Source organism: Ceratotherium simum, chromosome 28 (assembly GCF_057802395.1).
Source record: "Ceratotherium simum simum isolate JZ-2026a chromosome 28, ASM5780239v1, whole genome shotgun sequence".
NCBI lineage: Eukaryota > Metazoa > Chordata > Mammalia > Perissodactyla > Rhinocerotidae > Ceratotherium > Ceratotherium simum.
In genome coordinates, this window is record NC_141927.1 from 40,146,876 (window position 1) to 40,167,939 (window position 21,064).

The 21,064-nt window shown below is 47.4% G+C and overlaps 1 protein-coding gene across 12 annotated transcripts in view; it reads left to right on the forward strand.

The window, feature by feature from the left end:
• CSGALNACT1 (chondroitin sulfate N-acetylgalactosaminyltransferase 1) overlaps positions 1-21,064 on the forward strand; it is a 348,572-nt gene that overhangs the window by 223,666 nt on the left and 103,842 nt on the right. For all 12 annotated transcript variants that reach the window (XM_087418625.1, XM_087418623.1, XM_087418628.1 and 9 more), the window contains exon 3: positions 15,324-16,248. In XM_087418625.1, coding sequence (XP_087274751.1) covers positions 15,621-16,248 — 628 coding nt within the window. In that variant the 5' untranslated portion in view covers positions 15,324-15,620. The remainder of the gene's footprint in view (positions 1-15,323; positions 16,249-21,064) is intronic.

The following is a 21,064-nucleotide window of genomic DNA, read 5'->3' on the forward strand; positions in this document are numbered from 1 at the left end:
CCCTAAATTCAGTATCCCAGGTTCTCGGCAGCCTGATCCCGCAGCTCCACCCCACGCTCCAGCTACCCTGACCTGCCTGCGTGTTCCACAGGCACAGTGTTGCCTCACGGCTTCAAGCTCTGCCATTCGGTTATTTCTGCCAGGAATCCTCTTTCATCCTTTCTCTGCCTTGCTGAACTCCTCCCGCAAGACCTAGCTCAGGTATTGTCTCCTGCAGAAAGCCTTTTCTGAACCCTTAAGGTTGGATTGAATCCTCTCCTCTACGTCAATCCCTTCTTGCCTTTTGCTCCTCTATCATAGCAACTAGCTCATTGATTTATTTGTTCACGTCTGTCTCTTTCACTATACTTTAAACTCCTTGGGGTCAGAAACTCTGTCGTATTCATCTTTATGTCTTGAGATGTATCTATATCTATATATCTGTACTTAGTCTATACTTATATATCTATATTTATATCTAAGTATAGACGTGTAGGTATAGATCTATCTATATACAGATAGACACAGATATCTAATATCTTGAACTAGACTTGGCGCTTCATGGGTATTCAGTAATTGCTCGTTAAACTGCTTCTTGTCTGACAACTTTGTTAGCATTTTGTCCAGTCCTGAAATGACCAGAGCTTTGGTAATTTTAGTATTGAAAAGAGTAAGCCAAGTATTTTCTTATCTGGCTGTATTTTACTTTACTCAAGATTACTTTTTCAGAAAAGTAATATTTAGCTTGAAGTTTATAAAGTATACAACTTTTTCCTATTAAATTACGTGATATTTCAGAAATGGTTTATTTTCATTTCTTATCAATTGCCGTCGAGTTAGGACTTATAATAGTTGAGTAATATCTTTATTATTTTTATTATTATTTAAAGTCCCTTGAATAATGGCTCTCCTACGCTCCTAGTTGAGGGAATGCAAGCCTCTGGGGTGGAAGCGGGGGCTCCTGCCTCTCGGTCCCGAGTTCTTTTCCCAAGAGCCCGGCGGGTTTCAGGGCACAGGCGGGCGGGGGTGGGATTTGACAACGGTCAGCCTTAGTGGCCCCGACAGGAATCCCTCTGCGGGCAGCAGAGAGGAGCTGCCTCTGGCCTCACTGGCTAGCGGCTGGCGCTTACAGGGCACTCAGGTTGTGGCCCTGAGGCTCTGGCATTCCTGTGACTCAGCCACCCTCCCAGGGAGGCTGCTCTCGCCCTGCTCCCGGTTGGCAGCTTCCCTCTGGGTCTTTTACTGTGACTTTCTGAGCAAGGCTTATGGTGGTCTCGGCTCATCTTTTTGAGCTGGACCACACACTGAGCAGTCTCTACCAGCTGCCAATCCTGCCTCTGAGGGGAGGGAAGGCTGTGTGCGCTGTCTGGGCAGGCTCTGCGGGAAGACCCCCCTGAATACACCTGGTGCCAGGTAAGGGATGGACAGTGTGGGTAGGGAGTGCTGCTGAGGGGGAGCGGGCAGCAGGAGAAAGGAGCTGGGAGGGAGAGACAGGTGCCTGTGATCTGAGAACAGACTCAGGCTTGAACTGCAATTCCTATGTAAACAAGGATTTATTTTTCCTGATTATCACCTTCTAATTTGGTTTTCTCAAGCTATATTCCTTTGAAATTTCCGCAAGTTCCTAGTGCCAGTCATAATGAAGATAAAAGCAATAATGATACCACCCATCGTGAGTGTTTTAGTTTGTACTCTGCAAAGCATTTTCACATTTGTTTAAAGAAAATTGACATTCCTTTTTCATCAACTTGGCAACTGGGATTGTGTGCCCTGGAAGGAGACCTTGGCCTGGCAAATAAATTGGACAAAGAACAGAAAGTTTCCATACTGAAGGGGCAGATGTGCCTTTCTGAATTGCTGGAGATAGACAGTAAATTATATGCAACACTGAGGCCCGAAGCTGTGGTCAGTCTGTAGATTTCCTTGGTTGCTTCTTAGAGCTCGAGTGCTGGGTTGCAAGTGTCTGCAGTGGAGAAGGTCTCCTTTTTTTCTTTTCAGCATCTTTTGTCTGATTCTTAAGCTGAGGTTGTGGAATGTATAACAAAGGTACCCTTCGTTTTGTTATGTTTTTGCTTAGGTCAGTCTGTCACTGAGCCAGAAAGTTGGAAATAAACATCTGCCAAGCGTTGGCAAGCAACAGTGTTAGCCCTCTGTAGCTAAAGAAACTCCTTGAACATCTTATCTCATTGTAGGCTTTTAATAGAGATAAAGCAATGTTCATTAAAAGCTAGACCCTCCTTAGACTCACTACTCCACAGGATAATTGCATTTATATCAATCTTGAGACCCATTAGCTTGGTTTCAAGAAAAAAAATTCTAACTCTCCTTTCTACATCGAAGGAGATAATACTAAAAAAATAAATAAGGACTGTGACAAAGCCCATTGTATTTTCAGCTTGCCCTGGGGCATATGGAAAAGGTTTCAACACTGAGAAACACAATCAGCCTAGAAGGAAAATCTAGAAAAACCTCAGACACTGTGAAGAAAATGGTGAATTTTTAGAGTTCTTATCTTTTTCCCTTTTTTATTAAGACCACATGCATCCTTAATAGTGCGATTGGAGTGGGAGTGGGAAAGCCTTAGTTAGACTGGCTGTCTGTTTTGTGTCCATGATCATCTAGGGATTCTCCCAAGTGTCCCCATCTCTAGCTAAGGAATAGTACCCACCTCGAAAGGTTCATCTGCAACTTCTCTGATCGTTCCCAGCCAGAACAGTAGTTTTCTCCTCTGAACTACAGCACATTTGTTTACTTTACTAATGATGATCACATTCCTCTGGTATAGCTGTAGTTTTATACCTGTCTCTCCCACTGCCATTGCCCTCGCGAGGACAGGGATCTCAACAGGCCCTTCTCTTTATCCCCACTGTTGTTGGCATGGTCCCTTTCACACAGTAAGCATTCACCTCATATTTGATGACTGGGTGGGGAAAATTCATGTTAATTATAACATCACTGCAGAATTTCAGAACAGTGACTGTCTGTATTCATGTTCCTGTGGAGGGTGTGCTGCTGCCTGGAATCCCATTTCCCGCCTCTCCAGTAAGCAGGAGGGGCGGGGTGACCGTGGGGTGGTCCAGGACCACCGCTCCCCTTCCACAGGCGCCGGCTGCAGCGCAGGTCGTCCAGCACAGGGTGAAACGCTGCGTCTGTCTTGCTCCTTTGAGACTGTGTAGTGCAGTTGTAGTAATTTTAGCAGTTGTTGCAGATTCACATGCGTAATCAGAAGGGTAATCGTCCAGTTTATCTTTCAGGAAGAAGTAGTTTACGCCTGTCCTGGGCAGCTTTGAACTGAGAGCTGTCATATATCAGGATAACAAAATGCAGTCAAAAGAGAGGACCAAGGAGCTCCTCTCACAGAGACGTCTTGAAGACTTATTTTGAGAAGCAGCTTTTAGTGTTTTAAAAAACTTTTTGAACTCTAGGAATATCTCTAGTACCGGCAGCTGAAATTAGAACACTGGTGTATTGAATCGTATCACTTTGAGCTACTGGAAAATTGCATTTCAAAAATATCTGAGGAGGTTCTGAGATTTCTCGCAAAGGGTACCTGCCGTCCTTTTCATGGGGACTTGGCGGGTCTCAACTTCGCCGAGCTTTGCCCGTGGTCTGAGTGGTCAGTCCTCTGGTCAGAAGAGCTGTCGCTGCTTGCAGTCTCATGTCTACAGCCGTGATATATATTGTCCTGAGCCCCAAATGGTGTCGAAGAGACAGAAAGGAAACCAGCCCTGTGCCCTGGCACGGCACCCAGACGCTGAGCTGAGCCTGTCAGTGCAGTTGCCTTCTCAGGCTCTTCCAGCGGCCCAGTGAGCTCCGCACCGCTTTCTTTCAAGTGCAGTTTGGGGAGAACTTTTCAGTCATGCTATAGTTTTATTTTCTTTTTAAAAATAAACGGGGCTTTGGGGGATGATAAGGATGTGAGAGAGTTACTTTGATTTAAACTTTGGGAGTGTGATTTAGAGGCAAGAGCCTGGGGGTCTGGAGTTCTGGGTTCTGGTTCTGACTGTGCTTTAAACCAGCTTTGTAACTTTGTATCATCAGCTATTTCTCTGTCATTAGTTTTTCTCATCAATACAACGATGTCAGGGCCGGGCTTGTCTCTCTGCCGTGGTTTTGGCCTTGTGCTGCCTCCCTTTGGAAGATGACCTTCGGGCCAGGCGCTGTGCTGAGCACTTGGGGTGCGCTCTCTCATTTACCCTTCACAAGGACTCTGTGAGGTGGGCCCTCTGTGCCCCCCGGGTGCAGGAAACAAAGGCTGAGAGAAGCTGAATAAAAGCAGGACTCGAACGGTCTGAACCCCAGAGCCTGTGCTCTCAACCCCTGAACTCCACCAATAGGATGAGAGGAGACAGCAGCCGGGGAAGCGTGGAGAGAGGCAGGACAGGTGTGAATGTGGAGTGCTGTCAGGGCGCAGGAGCGGGCGGAGCAGGTGCTGCCGGTGAGACGTGAGCAGGCTGAGCCCCCCTTGCCCAGTCCTCCTGGCACTGTCAGTCCCGCGCAGTGCCAAGTCGGCATGTGCAAAACCAAACCTGTCTTCCTGCTAAGTCCTCTCTCATGTGTGTTCTTTTTCATTGGTAGCTCCATCCTCGGAATCACACTGGCTAAACCCTGGGCCTCATTCTTGATGGGTGCTCTCTTTCCCTCACTCTCATCTGATTGGTCTCCAAGTCCTGGAGATGGTACCCAAGAAATAGTTCTTGAATCCACCCTTCCCCCGCGTTTCGTGCTGTTGCCTCCACGTCCCTTATTGAGAACAGTGTAGTGGTGTGGTGACCTCACACCTGATCTCCTGAATGCCTCTTTCCCTCTCCAGTCCATCTCAACACTGCCCATTTGCTAAATCCAATTCTGATCAGGTGACTCTCTTGTTTAAAGACTTAGATGGCTGGCTAACCATTGCATATAGGTTAAAGTTTAAATCCCCTGTAATGCTATAAGGCCTGTCTTAGCACAGACTGCTATTACAAATTACCATAGACTGGTGGCTTCAACAACAAGCATTTATTTCTCCCAGTTCTGGAAGCTTCAAGTCTGAGATCAGGGTGCCAGCATGGTCGGATTCTGGTGAGGACTCTCCAGCTGGGGGCACTTTGCTGTAAACATCTCCCAGCTCCTCTCTTGCCCCAGCTGGTCCCTGAACAAGCTCTGTGCATTCCCCGGTCAGCCTTTTCTCTCTCTGTGCTTTCCGTTTACAATGAACGCACCTCTGGTAGAGCACGTCATACAGAGAGGCAGTACGGCTAGTGCTCAGGAGCACAGACAACAGAGGCACACTGCCTGGGTTAGAAGCCCAGGTTTGCCATTTTGTTGCTGGGTGACTTGGGCAGCTAACCTCTGCCTCAATGTCCTTCTCTGCAAAATGGGTATGATATTACTGGAACCTGCCTCAGAGGAGACATCAGAGAAGTAGGAAGAGACGCAGATAGCGTGGGGTCATAGATGGGGAGGTGAACATTTACAGAACGTGCACGGAACATTTTAAGAATGATGCAGAGGGCCCGTGTTAGTGCAATATTAAATAGTGTTAAACTGTAAACCAAACTTGGATTAAATAAGCGCTCTGTGCCATCTATCTTGTGTAGAAATAGGACAATTTCTATTGCAGAGAAATTTCTTTGTAGGAGCAATATCTTGAAGTGTTTCTAGCTCCTTCCTTAAGAAGCAGTTGCCCCCACAGGGTAGTGGACGACGGGATGGAGCTGGTACTGGGTGTTGGGACTGGAAGCTGGAGGGTGGTAAGGACGCAGAGGAGGCGCCCATGGGCCTGGTGGGCTGGAACCAGGACCATAAAACATTGTCTGCTATCAGCTCTGGGTTGTATGTTTGTGAAAAATAATAATATGTCTTGTGTTTATGTAATATTGGGTATCCCCCTGTTAATTATTTCTGTATCATTGGTTCTGTTTTCTACTCAGATAGATGGCACAAAGAGAGAAGGCTTTGCTGATGCAGCTTCATGGGGTTTCTAAAATAATTCTGTGCAATCCGTACTTTCTCGAGTCCTGTTATGTAATAACCACTTCTAAAAGAAAGCCCCTTGTTTGTGTGCTGATGTCTTCCTTGGAGGTGGGGAAGGAAGAGGGCACCCAGAGGAGTTAGGTGGTTTATTTTGTCTTGACTAAAAGGAGCAGTTTCCTTCTTAACTTCTCATACCAGGACTCACGAGAGTGAGTGTGAGCACCTTTCGATTCAGGGTGTTTCCAGGGGTGTTCCTTTGGGCTGTGCTGTGGGGATGGAGAGCCCGGCTCTGCTCACCCACTTCTGGCATCTGCCTGGGGTGGACCACACTCGAGCATCATGCTGACTGAGGCCCGGGCTTGGGGATGAAGAGGGCAGAATGACACCCCTGGGAGAGGGCATGAGGTGACAAGTGCCAGAGAAAACAGGCTTGGCCAGCTCCTCAGGTCGTCAGTGTTTGCACTGATGCAGGGAGCCTCACTAGGGGAGCCCCAGATGGGGGCGAGAGTGTCATGTGCATCCCCTAACTCTTGTCTTTGGGTCAGAGCCCCGTGTTGCTCTTGTAGGGACTGGATCTGCGTTGTAGTTCTCTTTAGAGGCTGTGTTTTATCCTATTTCTAGGGCTTTCCTTGCTGCCTGTGTTCTCAACCTTCCTGCTCCTTGTCTGTGGCCCTGCTTGTGGGCATTGTGTCCCCTTTGCTGGTTTTGTCTAATTTCGTACATGTGGCGTACTCCATCTATGCTCTGGACTGTCCGGCTGACGGAAGTAGATGGCTGTAGTGGTGCTGTGGGATGCAGAGCCCACTAGCCACGTGGGCACATCACCAGCCTCCTCGTACCCCAGTGTCCTAGTCTCAGAGAATAGGCATCAAGGACTCACCTGAGGTTTAGGTGAGACAGCAGGTAATTCACGAGGTCCAGTGATTGTCCACGGTCCTCAGCAGAGCCCCCTCTAGGGCTGCCAGAGAGGACCCCAGGGCCCTGCCATGACTCAGGGTGAGCACTTTGACCTTGCTCTGGGAGCTCTGTGTCTGGAAATGCTTCAGAGCCCCTGGCTGGTACATGGTAGAGGCATTGGATCAACCGTGTTTCTCGTCCTCCTGTTCCCTCCTACTGTCTGCTAATAAGGGCGTGGATCATTGTCTCAGGAAGGGGAACTCCAGTCTCCTCTCTGTGTTGCCTTCGCTGTAAATAAAGTTGAGCCCATCTCAGCCTGGAGCCACCGCAGCCTTCGCCGCACAGTGTGGTGTGATTCACACCTCTGACCTCACCTTGAAGCCGATATGTGCCGCTCAGCAACTCTGCCTGGCATCTGCCCAGGGCTGTGTGCTTATTGCTTAGCTAGAAGGTACTTGGCTGTGGAGCGTCACTCACTTTTAATTAGTCCCTCCTTGTTAATTAACAGCACACATTTCCCTGGAAGCTGTGCTGCGCCACCTTGGAACCTGTTCTCCCTGGGGTTGCACTTCCCTGAGTCTCCACCCAGGTCAGGGCTGCCTTCTGCCTGCACATGAGCATGTTAGTTGACACATGCTTCATGGCCATTGCATGGGCATCTCCTTTTGCCGTGTCTGGAGGAGAGAAGCGAGAACTCAGTGTTTGGCAGGAGAGAATTCCGTCGTGATTCCAGCCAGCATCTTACCAACCAGGAGATGTTCTCTTTTTCTCCTTTCAAAGAACATCTCTCAGTTGATTAAAAATTTCACTTTCCAGGATGATTTCTAGTTGAGCTATCTTAAACCTGATATGTGGGTATATGCTCCTGGAATCTGCTCAGCAGCACTTGACTGTGACAGAGGTATCCTGTCCCGGCCCCAACTGTGGGGCCAGAGCATGGCTTGCACTGGGCATGGCCGAGATCGGCATTATTTGTAGGGGTAGTGGGCGTTTGCATAGCTGGTGAGGGATATGGAAATGGGAATCACAGCTAAATGGGGAGGCATTTATGTATAATATAGAGAGACAGTGCTTAATGCCATATCTGAGGGGTCGGGTGAGCTCATAAATAGGGAGACTCATGATGAGTTTAGAAGCAAGGAAAATGAGACACGTTGGGTGCAGAGTGAGGAACGGGTCTCAGCAAGCAGTTTTCAGGATTGTTCGGGGTGATGCACAGTGTGGCTGCCTGGATGAGAGCAGGGTTTTGGCGTCAGACTGGCTGGATTTGAAACTGGGCTTGGCCACTTGCCAGCTGTGCACCTTGGGCAAGTGACTTCACTGTGCTAAGCCTCAGTTTCCTTATCTTTAATGGGGATCATAAGACTTAGCTCATAGGATTGTTCTGAGGATTAAATGAGATCATGTTTGTAAAGTGCCTAGTCTGATGTCTGGCCCAAAGTAGTTGCTCACTAAGTGGCTGCGACTATGAGCAGGAGGAGGGTGTTGGAAGCCTGGTTTCTCGGGCCTCTCCCTGTGCGGTGCGGGGCGGCTCCACCATCCTCTGGAGCCCCACGGGACTGAGGGGCAGACCGAGGGGCAGACGGAGACCAGGCAGACCTCTCTGCAGGGTTTGGCAGCTGACTCAGCCCTGCATGTATGCTTGAGACAGCTTCCTGCCAGGAAAAGGTTCTTTATTCTACTTATTCTATGGCGCTTGAGTGGGTGCCTTCTCTTTTCACTCTCCAGGCTCCACGGCCATGACCTATGCCGACTAACTGTCCTAGATCCTTCCTGAAACAAGGCTGAAGGAGGCGGAAGTGGGGGCAATGGAAAATCTCTGCATGTTCAGGAAGACCCTCTCTATCAAGTCTTCTCTACAAAGGTTCACCAGCAAATTAAAAAACAAAATCAAAACATAAGAGAATAGCAAAAAGGGTTTGGACCTATTTCCTGGCTTTTGGCGTGTGGAGATGTAATTAATCTCCATGCCTTCATTGTCTGAGTAGCAGATCTTCCCCCAACCCCCCACCGGCCTTGGTTGCCACATTTCCCTTTTCCTGCTTCAAAGTAGGGAAAGAGGAATCAGAATGATTCTTGCAGGAGACCAGTGTGGAGTTGAGGGCTGGAGGGGCACCTCCAATTAGGGCGTTCCTGACTGAGAAGTGACCAGCCTGCTCCTTTGGGTTGCTCCGTGCTGGTCCCTGGAGGAGATGCTCTTGGAGTGGGCTGTAGGGAGGACCTCACAGAGTGGCCCTCGAGGGTCCAAGCCCAAGTCCTCAGGTTAGGAAGGGCGGGAAGCGCGCTCCTGGCAGAGGCCCTGCAGCAGGTGTTGGGGACCTAGGGGTGGAGTCAGTGGGGTCCAGAGGTGGGAAAGTCACCCCAAGGAGTGGAGCAGCGAGGCAGGAGCCTGGCACTGGGGCCCTGGAGTCAGCCCTCGCTGGGGCTCTGTCCCATGGAAACAGAAGTACAGTCAAGAGGTCAGTTAACGTGGGTGCCCGGGATGGTCCATCAGGGTGAGAAAACATTCAAAAAATTTTACGTGTCACTATTTTAGGGGTATTTTTTTGTGAATACATAATACAACCGTACTGTAAAACTTGTATATAACTTATAAATGAATATATTTACATATATGGTACTTGTTCAAAAGCTGTTTACTGCCTAGAATGTGCTGTTTCTGTTTACTAAGTTTGGAGACAGCTGATCTTGAGTGCCAAGGTCAGAGGAGGAGAGCAGGAAGCCGCTGGGATGGACCGAGGTGCCACCACGTGGATCCCTGTCTGCGGGAGGGTGGGGTAGCCGGATGTCGGGCTGAGGAGGTCAGGGAGGAAGGCCTCACGCTCTTCACGGCCAGTTCCGACACTTCACTTGGTTGTTGACTTGGCGTGGAAGCCCTGTCCCTCTCTGGGCTGTGGCGTCAGCACCTCTCTTAGCATCGACGGTGACACCCACCTGCTCCCTCATCGCCTCAGCTCTTCAGTTGCTGTCAGGAACACACCTGATAAAGCACTTGGCACATGGATAGATGCTGACTAAAGGCTCGAGGGAAAAAAGAAACCCACGTTCCAGAAAGATCTGTGACACCTGAGAACCCTGCACTAAGGCTTCCAGGTGGTTGGGGTTTGGGGAGATTATGAGCTCTCCTTATACTCATTTTCGGCCCATTTTAACTGCTTTGCAAGCACCTCAGCCCTATCTAATTAAGTGTGTACAAGAGGCAGGTTCTTGTGGACTCAACAGAGCAGTTACAGGAGGTGGTTGTATGTCCTCATTTCCTGTAAGAGAAGGCAGACCTAAAAAAAATTAGAGAAGTCAGTCAACAGAGTGTACAGGCAGTAGGGGCTGGGAGCTGGAGGGTCTCTCAGCTCTTGTAGTGGCTGTTGTCTGCCTCCTGTGGAATTTTCCTCCACTTCTGCCGTGTGTTTGTTGGTCACTCACTTCACCCCCTAGTCCAGCGTGGGAGGCAAACACACAGAGTAGGAAACCGGGGGCAGGGAACGTGGAGGGCCATCTTGGAAGCTGGCTACCACACCCTCCGTACAGGAGCTAAACTGAGCTGGAGGCATTCTAAATGAAGCCGTGTGTTTGGGTAACATTTACAGTGTTGGCTTTTTATATATTTTTGAGAGCAGTTGAAAACTCTTTGAATAAGAGTCCTTGCACGCTGCCTTTTCCACACACATTCAGGACGGTATGTTTGTCCAAGAGATATGACCTCAATTTATGTTCTGTTAGTACAGGTAGTCCTTTGACTGAAGGTAGGCTTGTGGGGTCGCCATCAAAGAGCTGATTGTATGCGCCAGAGTGGAAGAGACGCACACGGCGGCTCTGGGGCTTTGGTCTGCCACTTCCTGGCCCAGGAGACACTGCTTGTTTCTTTCTCCCATCAGCGCTTTGGCTGTGCCTGCACACAGGGTGGAGATGTCTCGGAGAATTTATTGCCACTCCTTGAATAGTTTCCTTTGTCACTCACAAGGCCTGTCATTGTAGTGTGTAGGGCTGCTGGACCTGGTCTCCTCTGAAGCCACCATCCCTTCTGCCTGCTGCTGACCCCGATGGCATTTCATCAGCGGGGCTTGTCTAAAGTCCTTCCTGATTTATGAGCTTCTTGTGGACATTAATAGACACGTCTTGGCAGGCTCTCTGTCATAATACCCAGCTCTTGGACCTAAGTATTCACCCATACACCCATCCTAATAGCTGCTTCTCTCCTAGCCATAGAAATCCTGATTTCCACTGTTCCTGTTTTGGTAAGTGTTCAACTCTGGAACAAACTTAGCCCTGTCTTGGCTTCACTCTCACATGGCTCCACTCTAAGCTGAAATGATAAGCAGTACCTGTAGCCACTTGCATATCTTAATAAATGGTGTTGATTCCTAACATTTATTTTAAGCTTTTGTCATTTAAAAATTTATTAATACTTCTCTTCTCAAACCCTACCGCCCCTCCACCCCCCCCCCACACGTACACTTGGTAGGTGGGAGCATGGCATTAACACTTTATATCTATTTTAATGGCATTTATCTATTGGGGCTCATTTATGGTTATTTGAGAAGACCTGGATTCCTCTACAAACTTATAAATTGCTGATGCTGGAATTTGTGCTTGGTCCATCTTTTTGTCCCCTGTAACTTCTTAGGCCATGCATTGAATGTAGTACCTACTTAATAACTATTTGTTAAAATGATGGATTACGACAGTATCCTAGATGGAGTGGACTGTGACTCTGACCCATTGTTGGGTTGTTGCTGTGTTATTTGGAGATCTGGGAAATGTCCAGGATGCTTCTTGGTCTGGGCAGGAGGTCAGGGCTGTTGGAAAACTTGTACCTGGAGTCTGAGAAACTGACTTCATTGCTGGACCCCTTGGCATAGGCCCACTGTGTCTTTCACACTCTCTGCCTTAAATGTTCAGAAAGTGCTATAAACTCCTTAAGCAACCCTCTGCCTATATACCCCGGGAAGAAAGCTCTTAGGGTTATTCTGGCCTGAGGATGATGGAACGTCAGTCTGCACTGAGAACCCTCTTCCAGGCTGAGAGCTTTTGAAATAACCTTGCCTTAGGTGGGCTCAGACCTGGGTGGTACTAGAAAGGATTGCTCTGCAACACTGTTTTGTCTTCACAGTGGACTGTGAGGAAGCCTTCTCCCAGCTGTTTTGTTCCCCATAAATTGTAAGAATGACAGCAAAGCCATTCTGCTTGGATGTTCTCTTCAATCTAATCAATAAATCCACTGTTTGGACAAGGTGTGTCACAGAACCATCCTTGGGGATCTGGCCAGGGACAGGAAAGTATTGGGGAAAGCCTTAGTAAGGATGGACATTTAAAAATGTAAGTGGCAAGAAACCTGGTGAGCACAAAGGATTTTCTATAATTAAAAAAATAGGAAGTACATCTCTCTTCTCCCAAAGGTCTCCTTCTCCAACCTAAAACTGGTTGTTGACAGGGGCTCCATCTTGCTCTCCACGCCTTCCCTGTCCCCAGCCACCCCCAAAGACTAGCTAGTCTATGGGTGCCTTTTCTAAGTTTTAAAATAGTAGCACAATGCTGCTGTGATCACACAAAGCTATATTTTCACTGTCATCCCTAGCGTGTAATAGTGCTTGGTAATTACACGGTGCTTTCCATCTGCAAGTCGGTATACACGTTATAAATGTTAACTCTTTAATTCTCCCAACACCTGTGCAGAGGGAGATTGAGGCTTAGCTGTAGTTTGATGTGGTAACATCTCGTCGAGGTGTTGGCTCCTGTCTGTGGTAGAGCTGGTAAAGTAGCATCTGTTCTTGAGGGTGATGTTCGGTGCTGCCCAGGGAGAAACCTGAAGTCTCCATAGAAGCAAGAATCCGAAGGATAAGTCTCCTGACTTCAGCGAACAGATGCTCCTGGCCTCTGTGGTTTAGCCGGTTGTTACTATTTCGATTACCGATTAGACTGCTAGAATCGTTAGAAAACATTTTGTCTGTTAAAAGATGCAGAGGCACAACTTTTTAAATTTTTTTTTTTTTTTGTGAGGATGATCGGCCCTGAGCTAACATCTGCCAATCCTTCTCTTTTTGCTGAGGAAGACTGGCCCTGGACTAACATCCATGCTCATCTTCCTCTACTTTGTATGGGACGCTGCCACAGCATGGCTTGACAAGCAGTGCCTCGGTGCGCACCCGGGATCCGAACTGGCAAACCCCCCACCACCGCAGCGGAGCGCACGCACTTAACTGCTTGCGCCACCAGGCCGGCCCCTTGTTTTGTTTTTAAATAAAGAAAAACAATAGAATTTTGTTTGTAACGTACATTATCTGATCTTTAAAAGGAGAAACTCATTACTGCTTCTTTGGCAATAATTTTTATGGCATTTTGTTATTTCTTTTAAAAAGTCATTTCTTCCTAAAATCTATTTTTTTCTCCTTTTACATCCCAAAGAATGGAATACCAAATAATTTTGAGATTTATACCAGTGGATTTCAAAAGCCAGACTAGACTTTAAAGCGACTTACGGAACAGAACAAAATAGTGTTGTACAGTTATAAATGTTTTTAGCCATAGCTTCAATACATTGCTTCAGTTAACCAACATGATTTCAATTTATTATGCAAATGTAACAATTATTCCATTAAAAAAATCTGTTAGAAAGATTGCATACTTTGTTTCCCCAGCACATTGAATTGTGTTGTGTTCCTTTTTTTTTTTGATTTGCTTATTTTGTCTTTAATGACAATCCATTTAAAGTAAAAGCCTTTAAAGTGGCAGAACAACGTGATAACATGTCTTCACTGGTAATTTAATACTTGGATATAATGAGTTCATCTGAGAGACTTCATTAAAAACAGCAAGGTGCCTGAACACCAAAGCTGAGATGTTTTTAATCACAGAATTGTAGTAATTATACAAATCCCAAGATTTTCATCAGACAGAAAAGGCTTCCAGGGCTAAACATACACTTTAAACTTAGCACTAATAACTGCATATTGTTCCAAGTTATAGGATAGAGAGTCTGCAGGCCAAGAGAAATATTGGAGAGAATGTTATGTGTTGAATCGTTAAGGAAAATTAAGAATAAACTATTTTGATAACATAATGGTATCTGTAAGAGTCACATGACCTGGTAATAGAAGAGGAACCCTCAGGTGTGGCCATGGTGCACAGCAGGTGACACTCGGATAAAGTCAGTGAGCCTGCCCCTGTTACTGCATTCCCAGCATATAGACAATGCTAGAAGGAACATCTCTTTCTTCTCCCAGGGGTCCTGAAGTTGCTGATTAACTGGAGTGCCTCTTCCAGTCAATAAATGGGACAGACCACCAGTAAAGGGGATGATTATTGGCCCAGGATCTGGGTTTCTGGGTCAGGTGAAGACTATGTACAGAATAATTTAGTTATAGTGGGGATTATTAAAAATGTCAAATTTTTAATAAACTGGCCAGGACACAGTACCCTCAAGGAGCTTGTTTCTAAGAGAAGTGATATAAAAAGATGCATCCAGGAAGGTTTTATAAAAATCTCCCTAAACAAGAAATTTTATTTGATCTATTTTTCCATTTATCATTACTTTTTCTGGCTCAAATTGGTAGGCGAGACGAGGAAAGAGGATTAAGGAAGGGAGAACACTGAGAGGGAGTGTGCTGTGGAGGTGTCTGTGCTGGGGGGAGGATGAGGAAGGGTGCCCAGGAGAATGGAGAAGGCGAGTCAGCTTGGCTCCTCATTCGTTACAGGGGGTTTGGGGTTGAGAGGCAGAGCATTATTTGAGTGAAAGGGCATGCGATCAGTCTGGGTGTTCCTGATGGGCAGCCGGGACACAGAATTCCTCCTAGAAGCTGGAGCAGAGACAGGCCTGGGATTGGAGTCCTGACAAGACAGGATTCTGGTCTCTGTTCTTCTCCCAACCCCAGCCCTTTCTATGGTGAACTCACCTGTCTGCAAGCAGAATTGGAGTTAGCTGGAACAACTGTCCCCTGATTCCTTCTGAATATGTTAGCATCCACATTTATTATTTGCATATTTGACCCTCCAGGTGCTTCCTCGCCTTCTTATCGGAAAGCTTGAAGACCATTTTGAGCCAGTGTGCAGCCCTGCCCTGTACTGTAGGCCTCACCTTTTGCTTCCACCAACGCTGGGCAGGCCCTGGCCAGAGAAGTCCCTGCCTGCCATTTCAATGTCATTGAAGTTTTGCTTTTTCCCTTTTAGTCATCAAAATAATGTGCCATTATGGAAAATTTACAAGATACAGAAAAATATAGAAAAGCAGAAAAATCACCCAGAGAGAATTCCACCTAGAGAGATTCACATTTTGCCGTATTTCCTTCCAGTCGTTTTTCTGCATCCTTTGTTCTTTATATGCATTGCTCTGCAAATGCATATTTGTGTTCTGATTTACAAACATTTCACAATATTTAATCACCTGTCATAAGCATTTTCCGTAAACCTCAGGGGAGATCTGCTGAATATTGATTGCCGTAGTGAACGTAAGGTGTTATCATCTTGATTAAGTGTTTTGTCATTTGGTCTCTTCCCAGGCCCCCTCTTGTCTGCTGCATGTCTGGAAAGCTATGACGGGAATGAATGTGAAAACTTGGAAGTGTCACCTAACCCGTTGCTTCTGCCCTGAAGATCATCTTTTAGAAGTGGGAAGACTGCTCCACGTGGTGGTTGACTCCAAGGGACAGGAGGCATTGTAGAAAGAGATGGATGAAAGCAGCTCCAGGGGCTTCCGACGCATGCTCCCTGTGGTCTAGTCCAGGGCAGCCCTTCCGTGGGGCGCTGGCATCTGGGATGCCGCCAGTTCTGGACGCGGGGCTGACTCCGGAGTGAGGATGGTCCGCCGGGGGCTGCTGGCGTGGCTCTCTCGGGTGGGGGTGTTGCTCGTGCTCCTCTGCTGTGCCGTCTCCGTCCTCTACATGCTGGCCTGCACTCCAAAAGGTGACGAGGAGCGGCTGGGGCTGCCCCGGGCCAGCGGCCCCACAGGGAAGGGGGGGTCCCAGGCCGTCCTGCAGCACTGGGGGGAGCAGCACCGCAACTACATCAGCAGCCTCAAGAGGCAGCTGGCGCAGCTCGAGGAGGAGCTGCAGCAGCGGAGCGAGCAGCTCAGGCAGGCGCGGTATCACGCCAGCGAGGCCGCGGGCCTGGGCCCGGCCCCGGGGCCCCCCGAGAAGTCCCAGGCCGACCTGCTGGCCTTCCTGCGCTCGCAGGTGGACAAGGCGGAGGTGCACGCCGGCATCAAGCTGGCCACCGAGTACGCCGCGGTGCCTTTCGACAGTTTCACGCTGCACAAGGTGTACCAGCTGGAGACGGGCCTGACCCGCCACCCTGAGGAGAAACCCGTGAGGAAGGACAAGCGGGACGAGTTGGTGGAAACCATCGACTTGGCCTTGGAGACCCTGAACAGCCCTGCGGAGAGCAGCCCGAATCAGCGTCCTTATACGGCCTCGGATTTCATAGAAGGTCGGCAAGTGCGTGGACTGGGGTGGACGGGGCATCCGGTCCAGGCACCCAGGCGGCCACAGCTGCGGGAGGCTGGCAGTTGGCTCTGGGGATGGCTGGTAGAAAGCTTTCTGTGAGCCACGCCTCAGGTACATAGCATGGGTTTTTGTTTTTCAGAAACATCTGTTTCCTCTTAGTTTCTCGCGGAAACCACAGTCATTGAGTGGACAGGTTCATTGTTCCTTGGCAGAAGAAGGTGGAACTTGTTGCTTTCGTTTAAAAAAAATGAAGTAAAATAAAATATAAACAAAACTTTGAAACCCAAAGTAGAGTATGACAGGCAATTTTATTTTTTTTTTTTAAAGATTTTTCTCTTTTTTTTTTTTTAAAGATTTCACTTATTTAATTTTTTCCCCCCAAAGCCCCAGTAGACAGTTGTATGTCATAGCTGCACATCCTTCTAGTTGCTGTATGTGGGACTCGGCCTCAGGATGGACGGAGAAGTGGTGCCTCGATGCGCACCCGGGATCCGAACCCGGGCCACCAGCATCGCAGCGTGCACACTTAACCACCAAGCCACAGGGCCGGCCCAGGCAATTTTAATTTATCTGTTTTCACAGGCTCTTCTAGAGATTGGTTACCAGATCAGGAACAGGAGGATAATAGCAAACATGTACTATATGGCACTTCTATTTGCCAGCTGTTCTAGGAACTTTACAGTTATGAATTCACTCTCCTCATAATGACTCCGTTAGGGGATGAAGAAATGGAGATTTGAGTTAATTAAGTAAATTATCTCAGGTTGCTCAGTTACCAAGTGACAGAGCCAGGATTTGAATCTGGGAAGTCTGATTCCAGGGTCCAGGTCCTTAACCAGTAGGTTATCTTGTCCAGATTGTTAGAGCACGTGGAAACCAGTGAGATGAACGGCTCTGCTTTTTTCACGTGCACAGACAACCTAGTATGAATTTGTGTTTGATTGTGCCTAATTTCAGAAGAAAGCAACACTGTCTAGTTTCTTGGAAGACTCATTAGTATCTTATTATTAATTTCAAGTTTTCCCATTGTTACTGGTTCAAGCATCAACTAATAATTTGGGAGAAGAAGTGCCTTCAAGGCTCTGCAGCTCTTGCCTCTGTTTCTAGATGGAATCTCCTTCAGCTTCCCAGACGTGTGGCTGTGTACAGGTCGCCCAGTCCGTACTCAGGTTGTGTAACCACCCTCTCATCACCCTGCAGGCAAGACAGACCCTCTCTAGTCATCAAACTCTCCCACTGCTGTTTGTGCCTGTTCTCTTTGGATGCTTTCCTGTCTTATGATTTTTCCACTTTATATGTGAACCATAGATGCATGCAGTTTTCGTATAGTTATCATTTTTCATATACTTAGAGCCAGGTATAGAAATCTTTTACAAGGTCAAGTTTTTGGTGTCAGGATATTTTTTGCTCATTTATATGAGGTATTAAAAATGCCTAGCACATTGGGCAGCTAGCAAGTATAAGCACATGGTGAGCACTCAGTTTGAAATATCACGATGATGCGACATTGCACTTTATAGTGCTTTAGCGGTTAGGAAACGTTTCCACATCTATTATCTTACCCCCGGGAAAATCATTCAACATCCTTAAAACACAAATCCCGTTGCCACCTACCCTGGTGTGTGCTACAAGAGCTGCCCACATACAAAACACTTTGAAAAGAACTTGATTACAGTTCAATGCCTGCAATCTGGAATGTTTGCCCTTGTGATTTTTAATCTGCATTCGTATTTGAAATCTTTGTCTGCTTCTCTGTGTGCAGTATCTTAGTACATAGGCCTGTCGTCTCAATCAGCGTTGACACAGGCCTCTTGTCCCTGAGTTGATTGGCTCTGAGATACAGCTGACCTTCTCCTGGAGCCACGTTATCATAGCTGCCCAGTGCTGCTTTCACATGCAGCACACAGCCTGTGTTTTAAAGCAGATCAATCCACACGTACTTTCCAAATTTGGTGAAAGTCTAGTCAGCTGTTTTCATATGATGAATAAATAGACACAAACACTTTAAATATGTTCGTACATATTGACTGTTACAAGAAGCATAGTTCGTTTCATTTTTTCTTACTTATCACAAAAGGTTATGGAGGCAGTCCTTTCTTTTCTCAGGAAACGGGGCATTCTCAAAGATTCCACTAGTCAGAGGAGGCTGCAGGAAGGTGGAGTTAAAGTCAACATAAGGAGTAACTTTCTAATCAGGATGTTTCAGAACAAAGTGGGATTCCTGCCACTGTAAGAGTTCTGTCATCGACTGGATGGCCACTTGGGCAGGAGGTTATAATCCATGATTCCAGCATCAGAGAGGTGGTTGGACTGAATGACAGAGGACCTTTTCAGTCCTGGCTCACGATTCTTTGATCTACACCTAGTTGAGGAGAAAGAAGGGAATAGAAAGAGTCTGATTTGAAGTCTGTTTTCTATCATGAGAGCAAGTGATGGGACCTTATAAGGGTGAAATACATCTTTAAAATAACTTACCTGGGTTTCTAGACACAACCTTAGAGAGACTGATTTTGTGTTTGAGGTGTCAGTAGTCTGAAAGTTGGAGCAATTTAGTAGAAGTCTGTGGGGAAGTTTTAGGTTACAAGCGGGCAGTTCCACACTCTCAGAGAGTTCTAAACGAAGGTGACAGATTTGGTGAACCCTGAACTAGTATGAGAAAGATGGGGATTCTTTGTGTTTAAAGAAATAATAATAGGAGCTGGCCTGGTGGCACAGTGGTTAAGTTTGCTTGCACCACCTTGGTTGCCCGGGGTTCGCAGATTCGGATCCTGGGTACAGACCTACACGCTGCTCATCAAGCCATGCTGCGGTGGTGTCCCACATAGAAAATAGAAGAAGATGGGCACAGATGTTAGCTCAGGGACAATCTCCCTCAAGGAAAAAGAGGAGGATTGGCAGCAGATGTTAGCTCAGGGCCAATCTTACTCACCAAAGAAAGAGAAAAAAGAAAGAAATAATAATAAAAGCCTGTGGAATGCTTCCAGTTGATAATAGTTATGTAAAACTTAGAGCTGCCTGGGAGGCAGGTGGCATGAGGACACGAGCCTGCGGAGCTGTGTGAGCTCCTTGAGACTCGGTTTCCTCATCTGTCAACGAGAGACTTGACTTAGATGTGCTCCAGGGCCCTCCCCAGCCCCAGCCTTCTGCAAAATACAAAGTGCTGGTTCGACTTCTTTTCTTCTTAGCTTTGCCAAGAAACCGTCCCTGAGGGATGCTCTGCCACCCGCTCTGCTAGGTGACCCAGGACATGCCACTCACCCTTTAGGATCCTCCACTATAGAAGGAGGAATTCGATAGATTATTTATAAGGCTGGTCTGACTGTGGCCACTTTCTACACTTCTGTGAAGCGTGCAGAGGGCGAGTACCACATTGACGACTATCTAATTTATTATCTATGTTGATTTCCTTATCTGTCTGTCTCTAAAACACAGAGGGAACAACATTTGCCTCCTTTCTCTTTCCCCAGATGTTTCATTGGCACTGATTTTTGCGTTGGATTCTCACATAATAGCACGAACTTTTTTACAACCATCTGGGAAAAGAAGTTAAAGTAGAAAAACGTGATCAGATTCTGTGCCTTAGGATGCCTATCTCCTCAAGTAAACAGAAAATCTTTCTTCACATTTGTGATTTAGTTGTTTCTTCAGTATGGGATATACAGACTCCTGTCTGAGTGACACAACTTATGGCTTCGATTTCGTATTTTTAAATAGAGCTTTTGGGCATAAATTTGACATCATTCTGTAAAACAATTTAGCTTTCCGAATTATTCCTTTTTTCACTCCATACATCTGATGACGTGGATCCTGTGTGAGGCGCTTGTGTCTGCTGTCTCCAGGGGCTGCTCTCCAGCCTGGGCAGCTAACCCTCCTCCAGCTTTTGCCAGGTTAGAGGTGGCAAGAGTGGGTCAGATACTAAAAGGCTTGATTTTGGGGTGAGATGGAGCCACGCCATGATCCACAAGAAAGTGAAGATTTTAAGGGCACCTTAAGATACATTTTAAAACAAAGAGACACAGAAATAGCTCTAAAACATTAGTAGCTGCCTGCACAGCGAATCCCAGCCTCCCGCCTCTACAGCCAAGGCCTCGTGCTTTCTGGGAAGCTGAGGCAAGGGGTGAAGAGACTGAGTGTTTGACTACTGTTTTTGTCTCACCATAACCCCCAACAGACACCTGGTGACCACTTTGCTAAAGCGTTTTTAGACAAGTTCCAGGTCCTGGGTGCTCGGAGAGCAAGGTGCTTGGGACTATGAGGACAGGAAATGGGCTCTTTCCTCCGCATGCGTTTCAGTGATATGCTTCTTTGTTCACAACTTTGCGACTTGGGGTAGAAAAGGTAGGGCAGGCATTCAGGTGCATTTCTGGGCATTTGGGGGCATCTGGGGATCTTGGTGAAGAAATAAGGGAGAGCCGGGATTCTGCACAGTGGGGGCTCTCACTGGGGTTTGGGGTGTGGAGGGAAGAGAGAGTGGGGGAGACTTGCTGGCAGGCAGGACAGCGGAAGGATCAGGTCCTGAATTCGGCCTCAGTTCCCAGCCGGCCTCTGCAGGGAAGCAGGGGCATTGGGACTCAGGACAGCCCTTTGACGTCCCTCACTTCCCTGTGTGCTGAACCAACCCCATGGGTTCACTGGTAAATTCTGAGCAGGCCTGCGGGGTATTAGGTCCCTCTGTCACCTCACCCTGTCCCCTCTGTCCCACTACCTCGCTCAGATCTCCTCGTTTGCTGATGCTTTAAGTTCCTTTAAGGGGAGAGAAATGCCTTTTATTCTGAAATCGAGATGAGAGGTTTAAGTGC